The sequence below is a fragment of the Micrasema longulum genome, unplaced genomic scaffold (genome assembly GCF_059751315.1).
Source record: "Micrasema longulum isolate JH-2025_06_02 unplaced genomic scaffold, ASM5975131v1 h1tg000604l, whole genome shotgun sequence".
Lineage (NCBI taxonomy): Eukaryota > Metazoa > Arthropoda > Insecta > Trichoptera > Brachycentridae > Micrasema > Micrasema longulum.
Window position 1 is genome coordinate 55,976 of NW_028277800.1, and position 25,489 is coordinate 81,464.

General features: G+C 33.0%; 3 protein-coding genes across 7 annotated transcripts in view; 2 read left to right on the forward strand and 1 right to left on the reverse strand.

Annotated features, from left to right (window-relative positions):
- LOC148280228 (acyl-CoA Delta-9 desaturase-like) overlaps positions 1–13,806 on the forward strand; it is a 64,292-nt gene extending 50,486 nt beyond the window's left edge. For 2 of the 4 annotated variants that reach the window (XM_088228698.1, XM_088228696.1), the window contains exons 2-5: positions 4,107–4,351; positions 6,969–7,099; positions 11,558–11,763; positions 12,346–13,806. In XM_088228698.1, the coding sequence (XP_088084824.1) occupies positions 4,129–4,351; positions 6,969–7,099; positions 11,558–11,763; positions 12,346–12,850 (1,065 nt within the window). In that variant the 5' untranslated portion in view covers positions 4,107–4,128 and the 3' untranslated portion in view covers positions 12,851–13,806. Of the gene's footprint in view, positions 1–527; positions 1,130–4,106; positions 4,352–6,968; positions 7,100–11,557; positions 11,764–12,345 lie in introns of those variants that run through there. The other 2 variants (XM_088228695.1, XM_088228699.1) reach the window with 2 other exon arrangements.
- A 98-nt stretch (positions 13,807–13,904) lies between these two features.
- LOC148280229 (DDB1- and CUL4-associated factor 13) lies at positions 13,905–20,508 on the reverse strand. Its single transcript, XM_088228694.1, has 5 exons — positions 20,287–20,508; positions 19,519–20,066; positions 17,391–17,557; positions 15,568–15,868; positions 13,905–14,583 (listed from the first exon to the last, which is right to left on the reverse strand). Exons 1-5 carry the CDS (start codon positions 20,354–20,356, stop codon positions 14,332–14,334), a joined length of 1,338 nt encoding a protein of 445 aa, XP_088084820.1. The 5' UTR covers positions 20,357–20,508; the 3' UTR covers positions 13,905–14,331.
- A 2,203-nt stretch (positions 20,509–22,711) lies between these two features.
- PH4alphaEFB (prolyl 4-hydroxylase subunit alpha-1) overlaps positions 22,712–25,489 on the forward strand; it is a 53,389-nt gene continuing 50,611 nt past the window's right edge. Inside the window, exon 1 of one of the 2 annotated variants that reach the window (XM_088228700.1) lies at positions 22,712–23,037. The gene's annotated coding sequence lies outside the window, so the exon portion shown is untranslated. The remainder of the gene's footprint in view (positions 23,038–25,489) is intronic. The other variant, XM_088228701.1, reaches the window with a different exon arrangement.

A 25,489-nucleotide genomic window follows, 5' to 3' on the forward strand; every position in this document is an offset into this window, starting at 1 on the left:
TTGGGTTGTCGTCCCGTGGCTAGTGTTGCGGACCTGGGATCAGAGGTCCGAGGTTCAAACCCCACTCTACCCCATTGATTACCATTTTCTAATAAGGGGTTTAAAATGCTCCCAAAATCTTAATAAATGTAAATCATAAGAACGCAAATATTTATTGAAAAAAAAAAAACAAAATCGAAAAACTGTATATGATAGCAACTGATAAAATTAAAAGCAAAATGATGTAAATAAAATAAATAATATTTTACGCAAATATCATCGTATTGTAAAATATTGTTTGCTTATATGTTAGTATTATTTTTAATTCATTTAACGTCAAATTTACAATTGCGTATCGGTTTTTCAGAATAATTCTTAAAGCTTTGTTTGGCAATATAGTTAATTCTTCCCAAAATTGTAATTCTTTCCAAAATTGAAGCGATTAAATTAACTAGTTACGTTGGTACTGACTAATTAAACGTTTTATTTCATTATCGATAAAGCGTTACCGGTTACGAATTCTTTTTTGGTGATCGATTTTAATCCGTATTACAAAGCTTCTGTGGTGTTCATTATGGTCGTGAAACTTCTCGTGGTACTGACGTGGGCTGTAGGCTATATAGTGTGGCTATAGTCGTGTATTCACGCGGTAGCAAAGTATGCGTCCATAGGACTACTTACGTACATAAATGAATTTTCTTTCCAGTACCGCCCGGAGTATTGTTTAAGGCGTACGTCCATTTTATATTTCGCAATATTTCATATCGCTTATGGAATTCGTTTCGTTCATAAATGAATGCGTTGTATAATACATTTCTCTCGCGTCGCGTGGAACAAATAATCAGGCTTTGAATATATTTCGCATTCGGGAGGTTAATAATTGGTACATGTGTATTGACACTTGTCTGCGTTCACGGAGTTTTCCGCCGCCCGGCGCCCGTTCGATGATTCGCGCCCTCCCTGACAGAATGTTCTAGAGCGAGGCATCTCCCGGCGTCACTGTAGCCTTCCTCTCGTGTAGGCCAAGTCTGTTCGCGCAGAGTGGCCCCAGGGAGCCCTATTTCTCGGCCCCCGTGCCGTCGTGCGACGTGCAGGTGCATTGTGACATCTTACTGGAGCGAGGTATGAGCGATCCCGACGATGGCATCAGGTGTGTTTTCATTTGACCTTTCGGAAAATTTCATTGTTTACAACCGGCGTTTTAAACGTTTTCCCGACCTATGTTAGATTCGCAAAATCCGTACCGACCTAGAATCCGTCAGTTTACTGCGAATAAAATTGTATTTACGCGGTATAAAACTTTTGATAGTTTATGCGAATTTTATGTTCATTTACTGCGATGTTTTGCTAGGATGCGTGATAAAAAGGGTGTGATTATTTGGGTAAAACTTTCTTAGAATGTTGAGTCACGGAATCCTTCGAATTCTAGGTTAAACCCGTAATAAAGAATACATTAAATTTATTGAAGCAATTCGGTGGTTAATTTTAGTAACCACAATTAACACGAGATTCGTGCGAATTTTTTTTTCACAGTAGTTTCGGATCACGAATGTTTTTCTTTCTTCAAAATATCTTAAATATGTTATTTTAATGTATTTTTAATGTTTTTTTTTTAATGTTATGTTTGCATAAAGTTTTAAGTATACGAAAAAATCTCACAATGAAAATATTATTTACATTTATTAAGTACAGAGACAGCGTATAGTGACTCAACCAGAAACGACTCATGCTTGTGAACTTATCCCGACTCACTAGAAAATCCGTGTCGAGCTGGGGCACATTTAATTACACACATAAATACATATATTTATATTCGTATACTTCCATATTAATTATTTATTATATTATATTGTATTAATGCTTTTTAAATAAAATGAATTTCTGTAATTTATTGGATAGTTTTATTATTAATAAAATATATAACGCTAATGCAAATTACAAATAAAAAAAAATTTAACATAAAATATTTAGCATTTTAACCCGTTTATAATTTTATGCCTTATAATATGCTATCAAAAAGGTAAAATAAAATGCTCTTTTAGTCTTTCTTCTCATGTTAATGTTAATAACATAAGCTAGATATTTCTACAAAAAAATCTAAGTCAGTATCGTGTTATCACAGTTTTTTTTTATGGTCTCTTAATAAAAAAACGCCCTAATAAAAAATATGTCAGTCAAACCTATTTAGTATTTTTTTAAATACAGTGCCACAGTGATGTACTAATTTATTCATGTGTGATATGTGAAGATATATTACATTCATTAAAATAATGCTTTTCAAGATATTTTTTATTGTATTATTTTATTTCTTTACTGGAAAATTAATTCACTATCATAATTAATATTTTTATAGCTTATAATTTTCTGTAAAGCTATTTATATATACCCAATATGTTTCCTATTTGTTTTATTATTTATGCATAATACCTTTACTTTGTTACTAATTTTTTATCTTTCTTTCAAAATATGATACTGCAGTATTTGAGAAATTTATGTGTTGATCAATATAACTATTAAAAGAAGTATAAAAAATGAAAAATTGTTTTCAGGCGTTGCCTAGTAGGTGTGGTGAATTGGTTTAGCTGGATGAATCCCACCCACATTTTTTTAATCTATTTTTTTGCACCGCAACAGGCCCTGAGGCCCAATTACAATGGTAAATTACTGCACAGTACACCCAGGCTTGAGAAAAATAACATTTAATTTTTGTATCCTCACCGGGAATCGAACCCAGAAACTTTACTGTGTGAGTCAAGTGTCTTAACCACTACACCACGGAGGCCGCCTCAGGATAAAGGATTCAGCTATTTTACTTTACAAAAGGCAACACTTGAAGATTTGAAGAAATGTGGATGTTAAACCTTTCCCTCACTAAGTATCCAAAAATTACACATGATCCGAACGGGGGGACCAAACGACCCCAGCGCTTACTTGTATATGGCATCAGGAGAATAATGCTTTTGTACATAAAGTGAAATGAACCGAATTGGTCTATGGGGGATTCGAATCCCTCCCTCCGGTCCAGCTAGGTTAAACATAGGCAGAATGGTGAATGTTACACAGTGTGTAAATTGGCCATTTAAACCAGCCAATGCAGGCCGTAAGCCCTGTAAATGCCTAGACTCCATATCCCTTCTCAAAAATATTTTCCCTCTCTGTTGCAACAAATTTAGATACTTCAAAACAGTTAAAATTTGGAATGTTTAAATGTTTACTAAAAAGAAAAATCAAATATAGCATTTTTATCATACGTTTTTCTTTTAATATTCTGTTTTAAAAAAAAATAATATTCACTTTCAAAAAATAAAAGTTCATTCAATATAAATAATATCCACTTTGTAGAATACAGTGGAACTTCTATATACTTGTCATTACATCCATTCCTGAGGGTTTAACGAATATAGAGTATGACAAATAAAAAAACTATTTTTCCCATAAAAAATAACTGAAATCAATTCATCTATTTCCAACTCCTAAAAATTGTACTTTTTTCTTAAACGTACTAAATAAATATATGAGTAGAAGAGGAAGAAGATTAATGTCGAGAACAAGAGTTGCTATCAATTAAAACGAAACAGTCTATAGTCATTCCAGCGCTGATCATGAGGTCTGTTTTGCTGATGATTCAGTACCGCTCAATTTAACAAGGAACTTGACCAATGTTTTCTGTTTTTGTCTGCTCAGTAAAACCTTCCTGAAGTAGTCAATCACATTATCGCTAAATGCATTTATGTTTCGGTTGTGAGTGAAGAGGAACGTGGAAAATACTAACAAATATGGGAGGAAAAATTGTCAGCAAAAGATGACGTTAATTAAATATTACAAATATGAGGATAAATGAAAATAGAGGTCCCACTGTATATCCTTAAAGGTCTAATTGTGGTCTTGTGGAAGTGTTGCAAATTCTGGATGAGAGGTCCAAGTTCAAATCCCGGTCTACCCCATCTTGATTCTCATTTTTTAGCACGGTTATTTACGACTTGTTGAAAATCCCGCAAAATTTCAACCTTAGGGTAAATCACAAGAATGAAAATATTATTTTTTAATAATATGAATAAAAATTAACTGATTTTAGTTACGTTGGGTACCAGTAAAAAATATTTATAATTTTTTTTGTTTTCTTATAGAAAAGACAAAAGTGATTCTATAATGGCGCCTTACCAGAGTGAAGTGACAGGAGTACTGTTCGAGTCGGATGCCAAAACTAGCGATCTCAGCATCTCCGAGGATGAGAAAAAGATCAACATTGCCGACAACCGAGAGATAAAGCTCGTTTGGAGGAATATTATAGCCTTCGCCTACCTCCACATAGCTGCCCTTTACGGGGCTTACCTGTTCCTAACTTCTGCCAAATGGCAAACTGACGCGTTAGGTAATATATATTTTTTAACATATTAATTTTTTACCAATATAATTCTTTTTATTCTAAACCCTTCTAAAAATGGAAGTGATTATACAACCAGTTTGTGATCACCATGTCATTATTTTTAATAATGTGCAAATATATATTAGTTAAAATTAGCAATGTCATTGCTTGGTAAAACCACAGCTAGAAAATTAATTGGTGGTTTCTTTGGGTCATTTTTGTTATGCTCCTAGTTTATTGATACTTTAAGATAAATATCTAATAATTGGGTTTATTTATGATTCATACTGAAAGCAAATTGGAACTGTCATCGTTCATAGTGTAATATAGCAGCCAGAGGCATAATTTCTATGTTAATTTTTGAAAATAAAAATGTCTAAATTAATATTGGGATATTATTTGAATTATCATGTAGAAATCAAATAATTGTACAGTATTATTATTTGTAAAGGTGTTTTAAATTTCTTTTAAAATCCGCTCTATAAAATAAATAGAAATTATTATCCACCTTAACTATATTTACTAGAAAATCCAATGCAAATCCAAAATTTGATCTTGCTCTTAATGGTCAGGGCGTTTGCCTACCATGCCAGAGGTCTCGGGTTCGATACCCACATGATTGACACGAAATATCTATTTAAATGGTGTTTTTACACTCAAATATTTCATAGTCTCTGGTCTGAAGCTGAAGCGTAAGACTGATCATCTTACCTTCATGTAGCAAAAAAAATATCGAGATACGCTGCGATTGGTGTACCATCGCAGTGTCCTATGCACCATTAGGTACGGAAAGGGATTGATGATGATGATGATGATTGACATGAAAAAATCTTCACTTAGTAAGAATTAATGCAACAAGTGCTGACCGTGAAAGATTTATCACAATGTAAGTTGTGCGGTCGGACTTTTCTTCATACAAATGTATTTCGATGATTTTTTTACACATTATAGATTAATTTATTTATTAACGGGCATTGTCCATGTATACAATTTATAGGGTTTAAATATTACAATAAAAGAATAGTTTAAAACATTTTAAAAAAAGAAAAAAAGCATTGACAAACATATGGGACATCGAGACAAGATCTGGACTATTTATTTAGTGCTCGTTTAAATCGTTGTAAACCTAAACCAAAAAAGTCCAGATCTTGTCTTGAGTTAACAATACGACAATGACGGGTCATTGGAGAATTAAGGCCATAGTTTGTTCTATGCTGATCGATGAACAGTACTTCATTGTTTCTCAATCTACGAGTCGGAATACTGAATTTTACTTGTCCCAGTAATGATGGAACATCGATTATACCATTTAGTATGCCGAACATATATATGGAGTCAATATTAGTTCTATGTTTTTGTAGACTAGAAATATTTAACATTGACTCTATTTCAGCATAAGAATGATTATCTCTCTCTAGTCCGCGCATCCGCGCTATTTTTCGAAGCAAGTGATGTTGAACTGATTCAATGTGATTTATGCGATTGACATAGAATGGAGACCAGACCACGGAGGCATATTCTAGAAGAGGGCGAACAGTTGAGCAATAAAGAGTTTTGATTGTACGGACATTAGAAAAATCAGAGGATATTCTGTTAATGAAGCCAAGTAATTTCAGTGATTTATTTACTGTATTATCTATATGCTCGTTGTATGTCAGTTTATAGTCCAAAACAACTCCTAAATCTCTGATGGACTTAACTACATCAATTTTGGAGTTTTCTAATAGGTACTTGAAGGAAATTGGTTGTTTCGTTCTATGAAATGACATTATTTTGCATTTTTTAATATTTAGTTCTAATTTATTGACTTTACACCATCGGTTAAAAGAGTTAATGTCTGATAGAAGAAGAAAACAGTCTTGTAAAGTTTTAATTATTTTGAGAATTTTGTTGTCGTCCGCGAAGAGCCAAAAACGAGAGTAAGAGAATGATTTAGCAACATCATTAATAAACAAATTGAAAAGCAGGGGTGCCAAATGCAAAAATGAAAAAGCAAGGGTGCCCTGAGGTACACCCGATGTAACATCAACACTGGTTGATAAATAGTTATTTATCTGAACATTTTGTTTCCTACCAGTTAGATACGATTTAATAAATGAGAGTAATGGATCCAATATATCCATTATTGGCATGTCCCTATCGTTTGCTTTTTCAAAAATAAGTGGTTTTTTATCGGAGCTTAAACCATCCAAAAACCCATAAAAGCATTCAGTATAATCTACCGTCTTTGGACGTACGGTATACAAATCTGATTGAATATGTGAAATGTGAAACTATTTTTGGAAAAAGCAAAATGTACCGACACAGAATTTTTTTTTTCATACTCATTCTTGATAAAAAAAATCTAAATCAGTTCAGCTTCAGAGTGCAGAAAACAGGAATGCTCGATTTCAGCTAGGCACGATCAGTCAGATGTCCGATTGTCATTTTCGTACAGTATTCGGGGAGGCATCTTCGAAAGAGTGACAGAAAAACGATATTCAAATACCTATTTATCAAACCGCTCTCTGCCACATATCCTCTTAATGGTTGAACTTACCTAATGTTTTTTTTATTTATTTTCTGTTTCCCACAACAAACGATTTGGAAGAACGTTGTCTTTAATATATATTATTTCTTATAGCTTTCGTGCTGTACGTAGCGTCTGGTCTGGGTATCACAGCCGGAGCACACAGACAATGGGCACACAAATCCTACAGCGCCAAGTGGCCTCTGCGTCTTATATTGGTTCTGTTCAACACACTGGCGTTTCAGGTATTTATTCATTTATTTAAACGCCTTTTAGGCTTTTACATGTTTTACATATATATATACAAATGAAGACAGACATGTATTGCACACAGAAGTAGCAAAAAATATAAATGATTTTAGAAGAAAAAGAAAAATATTGAAAATTATCATCTTTACATATTGGTATAAAATTGGAAAGAACAGAAGTGCATTTTTAAATATGAAGACAGAAATGAATCTTACACAAAAAAGGAGCAAAAAATAAAAATGAATTAAGAAGAGTAAGAAAAAAATATTTTTTTATATTTTTAAATCATCATTACATATTAGTAGAAAATACATGGGGATACATAATAATACATACATATATTGCAGTGGCGAACAGGAGTACATTTTTTCGTATAGGTTATATTAAAATAATCTTAAAATTAGAAGAAGTTAGAAAAATACTAATTTAGAATACAGATATAAGTCAATAAACGGTAAACAATTGAAATCAACATAGTATTATGATAATAATATTTGGCTGATTTATATTGGTCCATTTTTGTGAAAAATTACCTCAAGGGTGCTTTACAATTCTATACTTATTAAACTTACATTCTAACTAAGCATATTAAACTTTCTGATTTGAAAATTGAGGCTATTATGAACTAAAGAAATGGGAATTTTGCTGAGATCTGAACTGACTGGGATTTTCGTTGATTTTCAAGTATGAAGGCAATTAGTTTCAGCCAGAGGGGTCGTGCTACGGCTAAAGCACGATCTCCAAATCTAATGTTTGGGCAGCGCCGGAGTTCGACAAGTGTTCCTCTGTCTGAACCAAATGCTGACCTAAGAGTAGATTTTCTGACATGTTCTTTCCCTAATACAGAGGTGTGATGGGTATCTCGGAGACATTTCATGAAAGAATTTAAAAACTGTTTCACAAAGCTTATGTCTTCATTTTTATGAATATGAGGGTCACACTTTTCAGCTATCAAATTAAAAATCAAGGAACAGATTTTAGAAAATCCATGATTTGCTATTCTGTAGTTGTTAGTTGGAATAACGAATAACTCAGTTAACTTCCTATTGTAATCGGTAAAAGCTAGTTCAGTATATTCGTTACATAGGATTCATTGAATCACTTATAAACGTCAATAAATTACAACCATGTAATACAATTCAACAATTAGTAAATTAAACTCAACAAATGAATAAATTCAAATCAACAACACAATAAAAATCAATAAGCTATTATGTCACAACAAAAAAATTAAAACCTTATAACTAACATTCACCAACTGGGTTAGGAAATCGCTATAGGCAGCAGGGGCGAACCGTCCATATAATCGATTATTCGCAGCTTACCATTATATTTCACTACCAATAATAATGTTTTATAGTAGTTTTAATTATAGGAGAATAAATAAAATAATCTATATTTATTATAAATTAACGTCACTGTTTATATCTTCCTCAAAAAATAAATATAAACTGCTAAATGCGCATCCAGCGCATTGCCCGGTTTCGATTATTGCAGCTTATTTTTCAATACAAAATGTATACTGTATTTTAACATTCAAAAACCCAGTGCGTATGTTTTCCTTGCTAAGTTCACTTGCAGATTACAGATATTATTTCAAGCTTCTCTATTTGGAGAGTAGCATTTCGAGCGTTATTTTTTAAAGACCATTTTCGTTTGATAGTATTCTGTTGACATATGACGCCAGTTTTTTAGTCCGCGCGTTTTAGCTAGTGGCGCCTCGCTCGGTGTCGTCAATTTCTTGCATTATTCATTCTCAGTTTAGAAGGAAACAAAGCTGACGGTCGGCGCGGCGCAGCGCGGCGGTCACGTGACATTTTTGTTGCAATATTATTGCGAATATTTCTAATGAATGTTATTGTTATGTTATGTAATGTAATATGTAAAGTTAAAATTATGTATTTTGGCATAAATTAATTAATTTAAATCTAATCTTTTTGGTTTTTTTTAATTTTTCAGAAAAATAAAATAAATAGTAAAAGAAAAAATATTTTTTTGTGTACGTAATGGGAGTGACGTCTTACAATAGAATGTTTACTTTCTTTTATATTAGTACCTAAATAATTGCAGTATAAAATGTAAATTACAAACAAATATACAGTGTTTTTAATCAGTGCTAAACAAAAAGGAATTATGAATATACTTATTTTATTATCCTTATTTTTTAACATTTTTTTTTTAAACTTTTGCATACATGTACTGTCTTAAAATAATGGAGAATATACCTACATATTACGCAAAGTTATTAATTGTTGTTTGTTTGTTGGGTTGTTGGTTAAAATTATTTTGATTAAAAATAAGTAGGTATTGCGTCTTCTGTTGCCAGCAGGTGAAACTGGAGCTGGAGAGATGAAGTTGTTTTTACACAAAACCATAAAAAAAATCCGTGTACCTGGATATACTTTTTTTTATACGCCTCCACTCATTTGCGAGATTACTTATATGTATGTAGTATGTATGTACATGCAGGTACAAATTATGAAAAATATTAAAGCTTACCTATAAAAAAAGTCACCGCTCGCCACTGATAGGCAGATGTTATGTTTTGATAATTCCTGTGTTATCCACCTATCAAATCATAAACATGACTAATATTGATTTTACTCATGTTTTTAGACAGCAATATTTCATTATTACTTGAATGGCGGCATCTTAAGCGTATGATTGATCGTCGTACTTTCTATGTAACAAAAATGATCTAGGTATGTTGCAATCAAGTTATCAATGGAGAGCCCTATACACCACTGGGAACCACTGAAATGAACCTGTTTGTAGGCATGTATGAACACATGCTATGTTTTAAAAAAAATAATGAGAATTAAAACAAGACATAAATTAGTAAGTGCCTTAAAACATGTTAAATGAATTTAAATTGTCTAGCCTGTACATCCAGATATATACAAGATTTGCAACGTTTCAAATATAAAAATTGTTTTTGGATAGATGTAGGCCGCACTTGAAAATGGTTTTTTTCCTTCCTGAATATTTTTCTTTAAAACGCTTACTAGATTTTTATCTCGGACTTTAATTTCTAACAATCTCATCATCATCAGTGGCGCTTCAGCCCGTTGTGGGCCCTGGCCTTCTCCAGAATCTCTCCATTCCTTCTCTGTCTGCTCTAATGTCACTTTCCACATAATCCAGCCATCTTAATTTTGGTCATCCTCTGCTTTGTCTGCCTTTTAGATGGTATAAAGAATCTTTTTTACTGTACGGTTATCATTCATTCTGTGCACATGGCCCAACCATTGTAATCTTCTTATTTTAATGAATTGTGCAATGTTGGGTTCGCCATACAGTGCCTCTAATTCATGATTAAACCGTCTCCTCCACACTCTGTTTTGGTTGACAGCACCAAATATCTTCCTTTATATTTTTCTAACAATCTATGTATTAAATTAGTGTTGGAAACTGCGGAAAACTCAATAAACATCAACAGTTCTTTGTATGCTCATGGCAAAGATCTAAATTTCGCTGAAAACCGCACATAAATCAGTCCAGTAGTTATTCAGTCTATCGAGGACACACATACGAACATTGCCTTTTATATATGTGTATAGACGATAGTTATTTATTTATTTCACACTTTATATATACGACAGACATATACATTTCTTCCTACCTACCCAAAATATATAGATGTAGTATCTAAATAAAAGTACGTTTTTTTAAAGAAACCTGAATGTGTTGTCTCAGTGTTGGTTCGATTGGCAGCTTATTGATCCGTGGATCGTAACATTGAGTTCAACAAGTGTGACTGGTGCTTTCAACGGCACTAATGAATTTCACTACAGCCAGCAGTAACTTTTTTTGTTTCGGATGCATTTGTAATTAAAATATGTTTGTGATGAAAGAACCGAAGGAAACTGACAAAAATCATCATTTAGCTTGACATTAATTTCCAGTATTACCTAACAAAAAATAATTGGAATAAATTTTTTGCTATTACAGAAAACACTTACCAAAATATATTTTTAATTTCGATTCAAATATTATATGCAGAATTAGAAAAAAAACCAATCTTGAATTATTATTTTTGTTTAGTCTATTAAAACCATATATAGTAAACTTACTACTAATTCTTCATAAATGCTTATTTTAATGTTTTTTCTCTACTCTAATTTTGACGTGTCCATCTTCAAGTATATGTTGGATTTGCTCATGCCATGTATTTCTTGGTCTTCCTCGTTTCCTACATCCATCAACATTTGCGTTGTAAATATTTTTAGCCATCCTTTCGCTGTCCATTCGCTCTACATGCCCAAATCAACGTTTTGTGAATGATTTTGTCGATAATGCACGGATCTCGACATTTGTGCACCTTCACGCACAGTTTTAATACGCATTCGCTTGAGAGATTGCATTTCGTCAGCATTCAGCCCACTTTCATCCTTGTTTTTTTTCAAATAAAGCTAAATCATTACTAAACAATAATTGAAATAATTGTTTTGTAGGATTCGGTCATAGACTGGGCCAGAGATCACCGCATGCACCACAAGTACAGCGAGACAGATGCTGATCCTCATAATGCTACCCGAGGGTTCTTCTTCTCCCACATCGGCTGGCTCCTGTGCAGGAAACATCCGCAAATTAAGGAGAAGGGGAAAGGCCTGGACATGAGCGACCTCTACGCTGATCCTCTCCTACGGTTCCAGAAGAAGTGAGTTGCTCTTTGTAAAATATCTATTATAAATAAATATGTTATATTAAAACATAATATATAAAACCCAAAAAATAAAAGTAAAATCTATTTTTGTCAGAAAAAATGAAGCCGGCTAAACCCCAGCAAAAAGTTAATGCTATTGTTTTTAAATAACTAATGTAAAATGCTTGCCGAGCTATTTAAAAAAAAAACATTAATGCATGTAAATAATTTCAAACAAAAAACTCCCTATCTTAGAACAAGCTGAGCCATGTTAGATGGAGACTAACCTAACCCCTTATTCATGTTCAAATGTTCTAGTGATAAATAGATTCCCTTCCCTCTTAATAAGTATGCATGTATTTGCAATAAATTTATAAATAAATATGTATATGTACATATATATTATTTATATACTTTTAATAAGACTACCTACTTTAAATGTTTTTTTATTAAAAAACATTTATAAAACTAACAGCTTCATATTAAAATATAAACTTCATCGACCAAATAATAAACACACGATAAAATATGTTTTACTTTAAAAATGTAAGTTATTTATAAACAGGGGGCTCTAAATGCGCGCATTTTATGTTGCAGATACTACATGCTCCTCATGCCGATAGTATGCTTCATCGTACCCACCTTCACCCCCGTGTACTTCTGGGGAGAGACTTGGAGCAACTCCTTCTTCGTGGCCACTCTGTTCCGTTACACCTTCATCCTCAATGTCACGTGGCTAGTGAACAGCGCGGCGCACAAGTGGGGCAACAAGCCCTACGACAAGAACATCAACCCCACGCAGAACATGTCGGTCGCCCTGTTCGCTCTGGGAGAGGGCTACCACAACTACCACCACACCTTCCCCTGGGACTACAAGACCGCGGAACTCGGAAACAGCAGATTGAACTTCACCACGCTCTTCATCAACTTCTTCGCTCGCATCGGCTGGGCGTACGACCTCAAAACCGTGTCTTCGCAGATCATCGAGAAGCGCGTCAAGAGGACGGGAGACGGCAGCCATCAGCTCTGGGGTTGGGGAGACGAAGACCAGCCTACTGAAGAAGTGGAGGGCGCTACCATCATCCACAAGAAGGCAGAATAGATTCCGCTAATCTACCTCCTGAGGCGTCCTCAGTATTGCGAAGTGAAGGAGATATTCGCGTCGGCTGTGTCGGAATTTTGTTTTGATTAAGTGACTTTACAATTAATCTATTTTCTCGGTATCTTCCATTTTTGCCGAACGAATGCATATCAGTGTCTGACATAAAGTATATTTTTACGAGTATAATAGTGCCTAGTTTTGGTTTGGCTTTGTAGTCGTAGAACTTTGCGAAGCGTTGACCGATTTTGCAGCACTGTATGTATTTTAGGTTAATATTTATTACTTCCAACTTAAGTTGACCGCATTGACATTCTGCAGTTTGTTTATTAAGTTGCGGCTGGCTTCGGTGATAAAGTGGTAACATATGAATATTTATTAAAGTATATTATACAAAGATAGGCTCCGGAAGTCTGAAACATAGACTAGTTAAAGTAATTTGGATTACTGAATTTTTTTACATCCCATATTTGTTTTGGGAAGAACAAATGACTATAGAAGAGACGGTACAAGAGAGAAGAGACTGGTCACATCCGGAGAAGGTTGCAGCGGTTACGGTCGCAAAGACGAATTACGCTTACGAATGGAAATGTGTGCTAGAATATGTATATAAAATATTATTTTAAGATATTTTTGATAGAGGATGTTCACTTTAGTATGGAGAATATTTCTGAAACTTTTACTTATTCATCAGAACACAATAGTGTTTTTACTAATGTAACACTTTTTGGAATTTGAGGGAATTTGTCTATTGTATTATCAGAAATGTAATGTGCAACTTTACAGGGATCGAAACATATTGGAACCAAATTGTATAGATACTTTATGAAAAGAAATTATCTCCGTATTTTGGGATCTAATAATAAAAGTACCTACAACTTGTTAGACTACTCTTGTGTTCTATATATTTATATGAAACATTATAACTGTGCGTTTCAAATAAACCTATGATGGAGAAATTCCTTGTTTCACTTCTTGTTCCTTTACATTATATAAATTCCTTAATTTATGAATCATTAAAGTCTACTTAATAAAATAAAACAAGTTTTCATAATAATTATGTATGTATAACCAATATAATATTAATTTAATCAATTAGCAGTAGAAAGGAATATGTACAAATATTTATTTCATATATTCCAGAATATCACAAATATGCTAGTTTAATTTCATTATAACAAATGAACAATAATGTAACAAATATAACTTTAACATTGATTTATGGAAAACTACATTTTCAACACAGTTTCATTTATCAAGGGAGTTTTCATGTACATTTTTTACTTTTATGAAGGAATAAGCATATTTGGTAAACATTAAATTAATTTATTTGGGTTACCAAAAAATGACGATCATAGCCAGGATTCTTTTCAAAGGCTACAAAATATTCAGACAGCTGATTACTGAACAGTCCATGTTGAAAAATAATGCCTTATATTTGGGCATTGTGGTATTCAAATATATAATAACTGAGGGATCTTGATTCACTCGTGTTCTTTAACTACATGCTTCATTTTATCAGGAACATAGGGCACTGTTCCAGCTTTGCTGTGTTTCCTCCTGTTTGCTTCCTTCCTCTTGGCCTTGTCTCGTATTATTCTGTGTTCGTTACGAGCATTGTGAATGTGTTTGGGCACTTGGCGATGTCGAGCAATGCGCTTTATCTGTGGATGGCTTGCAAATTTCTCCTTAAGCGCCTCAGAATAATTTATGGCTGCTTTTTCCCGGGGCTTCAACTGGAATAAGAAAATGTTATTAATTTACAAAGCTTGTTAAGGTAACACGTCAAGTATGGATAGAAATCATTATTGTTGCCAAAAATACAAGCAGAATAGAATTACTTCTAAGGCATGTCATAATTTTTGGTGAAGAAAATTATTTCAATGAAATTACTGGATGATTTCTTGCAAAGTTAAGGAGCTGAAATCTATATTGACGCCCTCCATGTCATAACGGTTAAGATGCTTAACACATGGTCATTGATAATTAGTCTAACACAAGAAACATATTTTGTTTCACCGCATTAACATAAGTTTAACAATAGAAATAACCATGGTGTTAATTACTGATGAAGCAAAAGACTTGGGAGTGGTATTCTGAACGCAAAAGCGCGCGTAGAAAACACATGTTTAATTTTTATTTACGCTAAATACACGCTAACAGAGTGATCTCTTCGCGCGCAATTCCGTTCAGAATACCAGCCCTGGTCTTTTTTGTCAGTATTAAATCTATATATTTCATAGTATACTTCTTTGATTTTTTCAATTATGTGTGCTAAGTATTCTAATTAACAAATGTTTTCTTTGTGAAAAATAAAAGTATTTTTAGCTGATGATAAAACCAAAACCAAAAATAACTTTTTTTTACATTTAATTATGAGTCTATCCATTTTTAAAAAATACAATCATTAATTAATTGTATATGTACAGCTGGTTATTAAAAGAAGAAATATATTAAAGCAACATTGAGATTATTGATCCATCTTGAAGAATCTATGTATGAATAATATTCAAAATGTTGGAAAAATCTGAAAATTATATCCTTAATTAAAAGTACAAAATATTTTTGATATTTAGAAAAAAATAAATCAATTGTAACTTAGTTTTTCAAAAATAAAACGGAGATTGATTAGACCATCATTAAATGAATATTGTTAAGGCTGGGATTAGAATGATCATTTTAGAGATTTAAATATACTCAGTGGGAGAAAATGAACTTACCGCCCCGAGCTTCTCTGCAGCCTTTGCCTTCCAAATCCTAACGTTCATCTCATCAGAGCCACTGAGGATATACTTATTATCCAGAGACCACTTGACACAGGTTAGCCTCTGCATTCTCTTGGTGTGATACACGTCCCTAGAGTGGCCTTTGAGTGCCTCAAATATCCTCAGCGTCTTGTCATAACTGGCAGCCACCAACTCTTTACCGGTAGGAGAATAATCTACATCTATCACAGCTGATACGTGGTCTTTGTGAATGTTTATCGGATTCTTAAGATTACGCGAGTCAAAAGTATACAAGCTGAAAGCACACATAATATTAGAATAATATGTAGTCAACTAAAACGAAAGCTACATTTTATTTGTAAACAGTATTTAATAAAATACAAGTATACGAGGTATGAAAAATGTCATATGTGAGTTGGAATTAATATTTAAGTCATTCGTTCCCACAATAGAAAATGAATGTTGCATTCAACAGAGCCGGACCTAACATAGGTTCAGTTGGCACAAAGAACCAGACACTCGCTTACAAGGGAAGGAAGAATAATATGCTCATATTAATTTATAAACGTATATTCTCATCCTTTTTCGGTAAGTGACAGGATCCTAGGAAGTAAATCCCGTTAGATCCGGCGATAGACTACTAATTAACTATCATTTATTTCTATATTCATGTGTATTGTGAACCAGCAATCCTTATTATCAACGATGCTATGGATATGAGGTTTGATGAGGAAACAAAAACTGATAAAATCAAAATAGAGAAAGGTGTCAGACAAGGGGACACAATATCGCCAAAGCTCTATAATAAGATCAAAGATAATAATAATAACCTCTGATTCGAGGGGACATAGTGCATTTGCGGTCGCAGGCCCGTGAAAGTGAAGTGATGTTTTGGAAAAAACTTAAAACCCACCTGTTCTCTAAATCATTTGAATAAATCCGTAGCATGTGACAGCAAAATAAATTGTTTTAATTAAATTACAAATTTAAAAGCTTCAATTAAATTAATTTCACAATAGAATCACTATGTAAAGCGCCCTTGAGGTATTTTATTATGAAAATGGCGCTATATAAGTTATCCATGATAATAATAATAATAATAAGTTAAGACATGGATGAACTAGACGAAATGATTATGGAACTACATGAGGCTTTAAAAAGGATTGGTTTGGAAATGAATATTCATAAAACAAAGATTTAGATCTAACAGGGAGAGCCATTTTCATTAACAATAATAAAATCAAAGTGGTTGATGAATACATATATATAGGACACAAAGTCAAACTCGGCAAAGATAACCAGACAGCGGAATTACCAAGACGAATGGGGCTAAGTTTCAGCAAAATAAAATATATTTTTGAAAAAAAGAAAGCCCTTTATGCTTAAAAAGACTAGTCTATGAATCGTGCATATTGCCAGTGACAACATACGGACTAGAAACCATGTCAATAACACGGAAAAGTAGCCAGAAATTAAAATGCACGCAACGATCCATGGAAAGACAGATCCTCAGTGTATGTCTAAGAGACGGAATAAGAAATGAAGAAATAAGGCGCCGAACCGGAGTCATGGATATCATGGATCGTGCAGCAAAATTAAAATGGCAGTGGGCAGGACACTTCGCAAGGCAAAATGATGGCAGGTGGACACCCAGAAAGCGGGTTATAGAAAGGAATGGAGACGTTTAGAAGAGGCCTTTATCCAGCAGTGGAGAGAACAAGGCTGAAGAAGAAGAAGAAAATTCATAAAGCACTTTTTCATATCTTGATTGTTCATGAGAATAAAAAAATTAAAATCATATTCTTTTTTATACTAACTTATAGTCCTCATTAGCGACAGTAAAAATAAAGGCTTCCATCGGATTCCAGCACAAGGCATTAGATCTCATTTCCATAACGACCTTCCTAACTGGACCCACTTCTCTACAGTCGTAAAGGATGATACTTCGGTCACTGGCGCAGCAAGCCAAAAGATTCTTCTCTACCTGTAACAAATATCAATTATTTAATTAAAACTAATTGTTTTACTATTATAAAAGTTTACTTTGTGGCATAAGAATATTCAATTTAATAAAATATTATTTGAACAAATAGGTTTTTGAGACCACGTCGGGATTATTTTGTTAATATATAAATTAACTTTTACAAATCACGTAGAGTTAACTTAAAAACATATAAGATACATGTTAATTTTGAAACCCAATTCAACCATCTATCCACAAAACAAATAAGAGCGAACACACTATATATAACACTAATAAATCAATAAGAAAGTATTGACACTACCCTCAATATTATTCCATTTATAAGAATTACTAATTTTGCAGGAGACTGCTCTTGCAGCAGTCATTGTATGAATTTATTTATTTCAAATCATATAATACACACACAGGTATGTGTAAAACTTTTGGATGAATTAAATGGTTAAATTTCTGAATCCTTATTTCTTCATAATAATGTTTTTTTTTTCCCAATTAAAAAAATGTATTTATTGTACTGTGGCCCAACTCGCCACAAGGTTTTTCATAGAGTTGGGGGATATGTTACTCTTTTATGTAATACACCGGTACCTTTTTTATCACGGGGGAGTACGATCCACACACTATTGTGATGAAAAAAATAGGTTTCCTTGTATAAAAATCATTACGGGAATAAAAAAACAATTGTATACCTTAATTTTATTTTAAAATATAGTATAACAAAATACTTTAAAAAATTGTAACAAAGATATCATATGAGGACCCTTATCAAAGTTGGACAATTGCCATTTTTTAAAATGGGCTTTTTGATTGGTTATGATAGAAAAAACGTCATTCATAAAAAAAATTAAAAAATATGTATCGAAAACAAATACATACCTTATATAAAAATCTGAGATTTACTCACCAAAACTTTATATAAAAAATGGACATTCCATACATTATAAGCCCTATAGAGTCATGGTGGCAGTTATTTCTTCATCTTTTGACAGTTTCAAACCAACAGTCATTTTTAGAATTTAGTTACTAGCAAAAATATAAAATAATATATTTCTATACATCATTCCCCTTCCGCACCTAATGATGCATAGGGCACTGCATTGGTACACCAATCGCAGCATATCTTGATCATTTTTTTGTAACTTGAAGGTAAGATGATCAATCTTACACTTCAGGTACCAGTCCAGAAACTATGAAATATTCTAGCATGATAACACCTTTCTAAATACATATTTAATATCAACCATGTAAGGAATCGTACCAGAGACCTCTGCATGGCAGGCAAACGCGCGGACTATTACACCACGAGGCCGACGATATTTATATACACTGAACATAAACCCCCATTATCATTTTTTTATGAATCTTGACCATAGTAAACATCATTTCAAAAACGGACACTTGCAGTTCCATGGATTTCAAAAATGGACAACTACACGTTTTGATTTTAAAGACGAACAAAGATTTGTGTTCTTTCATTTGAATAATACTTATCTGAGATATCGGAAGTGCACATAACGAATTTCTACTTTATTTTATTTTACGAAGGCATAAAAATATATTTAATATTAGTTTCTTGTATATCCAAAACAGAAAATCATCTCTACCAAAAATTTTGAAAACGGATAGTAGGAAAATAGTGTCCTACTTTGACACTAAGATCCTCATATATTATACACCAAGTAACTAAAAGAGCGACGGGACTCCAAAAACGAATAGTAAAATTATATTACTATTACGCACTTTTAAATTAATGTTAAAAAATTTTCTTGATTTCATTTTTGCACTGTGTTATTTCAAAAATGTGTAAAAAAAAACATAAAAAGAAGTTCCAGTGTATATAATATACTATGTAATTAATAAATTTATTTTAATTCAATTGTTGTCTAAATTTTGTATCTTTCTATTTTCTCACACACTTTAAATTGTTTAGTTAAGATTGACAAACAGAAAAAAATTAAACAAACTTGGTTAAAAGTGACGTGATGCAAGCTGTCTACGCCCCACTGGAAGGTTCTGATGGGTTCACTCCGAGTCTCCTCCCAGAGCTGACACAACTCTCCGCAGGTAGCAAACTGCGGCTCCGTCCGGTGGTGAGACAGCCCCGTCACCATCGTCCTGCTGAGGATCGTATCCACCGGCTCTTCTGCCTCCCCATCAGCCGGCCCTTCCACAGACCATGTCTTGATGGTCTTATCATCACCGATTGTAATAAACCTCTCGCCGTCAGGTAAGAAACATATCTGTCTCACGTACCCTTCGTGAGCTACAAAACTCCGGGTGCATTTTTGGGTGGGTAAATTCCAGAGACGCACTTCTCCGTCGAAGGCGCCACTCGCCGTTAGAGACAGGCGAGAGGGGTGTTTGCCGATACACGAAACTCCGTCGGAATGGCCGTCCAAACAACCGATGAAGGGCTTGGCGAAAACCCTCTCCAACTTTACAGCGTTTAATGCTCGGACATACTCCCTGGGCGCTTCAAATGGATGCAAGCCAGGATCGTAATTCCTTGGTACTAAAAAAATTAACCATGTTAATCAAATCAACATTATAACCTCGCTTTTAGAGCGATCATACTGAAAATCATAATGCATCTAATAAATACGTATTTGACTGATTCTATCTAAACACCCCTTTTAATACATTTGATAGTAATGATTGAACAATAAAAATTCTTTTGTTTTTTTCTTAGAAATACGCATAAATGTAATAACAATAATAAAAATATTACGTACCTCTGTGGATATCTCGCTTAGTTTGACGAATATATTCATCCGGATTCCTACTAATAACTTTAACTTTCATTTTAATGATTAAAAACTATCATGCCATACGCTAATTCAAATCGTTGATTTCAAAATAACACGCGGACAAAATGTCAAAATAATGTACACATGTGACATCAAAATCAAAGCTGAATCAAAAATCAAATGTCAAAGAAGTGACATAGACAACACAATGCATAAACGCAAAAGTGCTGCTATCATTTCAAAAAACTCGTCATTTGCGGCCATTTTATTTCTTCACAAAATTAAAAGTTGTTCAGATTACAAAAATACCTATGTAGGTAATTTACATAGCACTGTTTTTATTAAAATCACTTCGTTATAAAGTTCTAAACATGCGTGGGTTTTTATTTTGCTTTTACTTATTTGGATAGATAATTTTGTTATCCTTGCTATTTCTATACTGTTGTGTGTAAAAATAATAACAAAACAAAATTGTAAATTAAAAAAATAGTACCGGTCATAATAAATGTCCACAACTATTTTAGGTGTAGGCGATATAAATAACTTTTGCAGGTGCATTCTGTGTTTCGTTATTTAATTCTCAGGGGTGCTTTTTAAAGCTGGTATATGGTATGTAACCATTAATTCACAGTCACGAATTTTAGTACACATGTTTCGAGTTTTTAAAATCATCATCATTCTCTTTCCGCACCTAATGGTGCACAGGGCACTGCATCGGTACACCAATCGCAGAGTATCTTGATCCTTTCTATTTGCATGAAGGTAAGGTGATCAGTCTTGCTCTTCGGGTACCGTTCTAGGAACTATGAAATATTATAGCATAAAAACACCTTTTCAAATGATATTTCATATCAATCATGATGGGAATCGAATCCGAGACCTCTTGGATGGTAAGAAAATGCACTGACCATAACACCACGAAGCCTACTAACTTGAATTTTTTTTTTTAAATTTTGATCAAAACATTCGACTTATTGCAACTTCAAATGCCATTTATACTTCAATACATTGAATACTACTCAAAATCGGGTTTGAATTTTTTTGAGAATAATAACAAAATCATTCAATAAAAAGCTGAATCATTATTTAAACATATATAAAATCATAAAAACATGCTTTTTTCTGACGCACGTTTTAAAACGTTTTGTTTTTCTATTTCAACCAATTTCTCGCGGATACTCATAAATATAAACGAACCCATATTTGAGTAGCACATTTTCGTAATATTTTTTTTACCAAAACTGGGTGCTGATTTGAAAAATCGTATTCTTCAAAACAACACTTTTAATAATTCCTTCTTAAAAATGTATCTAAACCAACGCAAACTTTGTATTCCATCTTTAAAGAAAAGCTGAACTATTGGCATTCCAAAAAAAAGTGCTGAAGTGACTGAATAATCGATTTAAAAATAATTGTTACTACAGAACCATATGTAAATTGCACGCACTGGAAGATATTGTTTTTAGCAATAAGTCCACCAAAGTACTTATTCTTTGTACTTAAAGTTTTAAATAAAAATAAATTTATTAATTAATATGTCGATTGCACGTGAATCCTTTTATTTATTTCTAGAACTGTTCAGGTACCTAACATTACAATAAAAAACATTTTAATAACACATAAGCATTAACGGGTGATATTATACGGATCTTTTTTAAGTTTTTATTTACCTACTTTGTTTTTTATTGGCTAAAATAAAGTAGTAAAACGCCACGACCTTATTATTTCATTCGTTTGATCATCAAGAGAAAGGTCAGAAAAACTTTCGGAGAAATGACGGACAGTTATTATTGTCTTTATAAAGTTTCATCTTTTTTTGCACCATAATAGGCCTAGAGGCCCAATCACAATGATAAATCATAGCATAAAATATACAGGTTTGAGTAAAATCACATGTAATTTTTGTTATCTAACCAAAAATCTAACCCAAACCATCCGTGCATGAGCGTTTTAGTCATTACACCACGAGGGCTGCCAAATTAAGATTATTTTTTTTTACCTGACTCATTTATATATTGGATAAATAATTATTTATCATTTTCTGTAAAAAAAACCCTTATTTATTGCGAATCAGCTATTTGGTCAAATTGTATTTTGATTATTGGTTAGGTATTTAAATAAGAACTTCACTGGATTAAAATCTACATTTCAATATTAATACACAAAAGTTTATAATGGGATGCATTTCGTCGTATTAGTACATTATCACACTAAAAAAAAGCTTTTTAAAACTTTTTCGTTCTTTTATATTTAAAAATGTCCCAATAAGACGAAAAGCTTCACATTATTTATACATCAGTTACTTTGGCATATTAATTAATAAGTGTTGAATTGAATCTAGTGAAATTAATATTTTGGATACTTATAAGGAAAAAATCTTTTCTAATTTGGTAACTTTTATGATCTCGCTACTTGTCATTTGTCATTGTTTATTTTAATGTCTATGGTTAAACAGATGAATTTGTATGAATTTGTCAAAAGTCGTATTTTATATCTCGTAGATCTCAGATTTAATTATATTTAGTGTGGGCTGGTTGTTCTTCGGTTTTCAGTTTCCATTAGTTTTAAATAAAGTAAATGAATGAAGTCAGTGTTGATAGTTTCCTACAATTTAGATGAACTGCAATAATTTATAATAACTCGAGTGTTTTAATAAACAACCCAGTGTTAAAAAGCTCCAATAGTTGTTATTGAGGAGTGATACGAATATTTAGCATTAAAATATAAAACATTAAGGTAAGAAAATGCATTTTAAATGTTAATATTCGAAGAAATTCTGTGAATCGGTCACACATTAATGTGATTTTATTTATTTGCTACGATTTTTATGGAAGATGGAAGAATATTTTTTTAATGTTGTGCATATTATATTTTATCGTATTTTATCAATGAATATGCTCTCATGATTGAATTCATATATTTTTAACGGTAATATTGTAGACTTTACTTAGTTCTTATCTAATAGTAACGTTGTAATAAGCATACAAATATATTTTTTTTAAATAATTTTATAATACATAACTATCCATATTATGCTAATAAATTCGCGAACATATTATAATAACGTGCAACTGAAATAACTGAAATATTAAAAATTAATCGATTGCAAAGAATAAATAGGTACAGTCGAATAATACATTAATAGTCTTTCAATAATACTTTTTACGCATCCTGACAACTCGACTGGATACTTGAACTTCTCTTACAAATACTTTTTAATTAAAAGTTAATTTGCTTTGCCAACAGGTTTTTAATATCATCTTCGAGATAAGTATGCGCTACGTGATTCCGAAATCAAGAAGTACTCGAAGTATAAACAAAAAACGCGAATAAAGTAACAATATCAAGTGTCGCATGTCGCAAGGTTAAATCCTTGTGGATCAAGGATGTTTGATTAAAAATACATACAAAAACAGATTTCAGAAAATACGTATTACTTACTATCAATACTTGTTACTATTTGAAGATGAGTTTTGGGTTTGTTTCAGCCATTGAAAACATAATTGGTCTTTTTTGTATTAAAAAATCCATGTGCTGATTGCCTAATACGCCCGATTTTTCAGAAATTTTTAAAAAGTGGTAGATTCTGAAAAATAAATCGGTTAAATGAATAGTTATCTTCCACCCAAATGCCGCGGCCTTGAGAAGCTTGGATCCTTGGATAACTGCAGCGCGCGATCGTTCAGAGAAACGCGCGAAATTTAAAATCACCTGTCTCAGAGCAATGTCGACTGCTCGGATTTCTAAACCTTAAAATGCCTGGCAAATACAGCGAACACCTGTCATATGGTAACCCTAGTCCAGGGGTGCTATTATAAACCACTCTCGTGGCACGAGAAAACAGTTTTTCTCGTGTATTTTGTATGTGAATATATAATATATAATACAGCCGCGAGAATGTTTGGAATACTAGTCCTGGGGTGGTATTCTGAACGCAAAAACGCGCGTAGAAAACGCAGTTTTAACGCGTATTTACGTACTAAATACACGCTAACAGAGCGATCTCCTTGCACTATTCCGTTCAGAATACCAGCCCTGGGGTGGTATTCCAAATGCTCTCGCGGCCGTATTATCTCGTGTATTTTGTATGTAAATACACGAGATTATACGGCCGCGAGAGCGTTTGGAATACCACCCCTGGGGAACTCTTGAATTATTCCAGACAGAAGGATTCAATTTTTATTTATTTATTAAATATGTATGTATTCAAGGCACGAATACATAACACGAAATAAAATAACAATACAATCTAATTATAAATAATGGTAAAATAATAATACCCAGCAATTAGAGTGAGTAAAATGAAGCGGTCCTCTCTGAATTTTCTTTCAGTAGCATGAAATATGTCGATACCCAAAGAGATTTGGTTGAGTAAAGACATTGCTCTTTCTACTGGCATTACCATTAGCAGGCTGGTTCTGCAAGCACGAAGATAAAACAGCTTAAACCGCCGATGTATAAGGTAGTCATTGGGAACATACAGAAAAATATTCATTGCACCTAAGTTGATCGTTGTACCACGTATCAATCGGAAAAAATGCGTAGCCAAGCATTCCCAGTATGAAGTCTGATAATAGTATCCGTACTCTCTTAAGTGAGGATGCCTGGATCATCTCCGGCCGAACAGAGCACTTCAACTCGTGCGGCGCCCAAGTCTGCGTCGCACCAATGAGTTTTAAAGAAGCCTGTTAACACCTTGGCTGTTCGGAGAACAAATCCCAACATTTCGCTTCGGGTTTAAAAAGCAAGGAAGTGTGGAACAACAAATGTACAGGTCTGACCAGCCGCTTGGAAGAACTATAAAGATAGAAATCCAATTAGTTTCTGAGCATAAGTGGACAGCTATAAAACAACTGCCTAAAATATAAACAACAATATTTGATGCATGGAATAGTTTGCAGAAACATACGCCTAGGTTTTAGTATTCTCACAATATTTGGCTCTATATATGCAAACAAAACGAAAAATAAACCTAGAAGCAGAACAAAGAATGGATATTTAGAATCATGTATTCAATTAAAAATAACTAGCTATTTGCCATATATAATAAAGCTATTAAAGCGATGCGCGGACGCCGCACCGCGCCGTTCTAATTATTTTTTTAATAACAAATCTCAAACTTTTTCTTCCCTAAAAATCCATTTATATATCGAGGCTTCACTGAAAGCATTAAGTCATTAAAACAAGT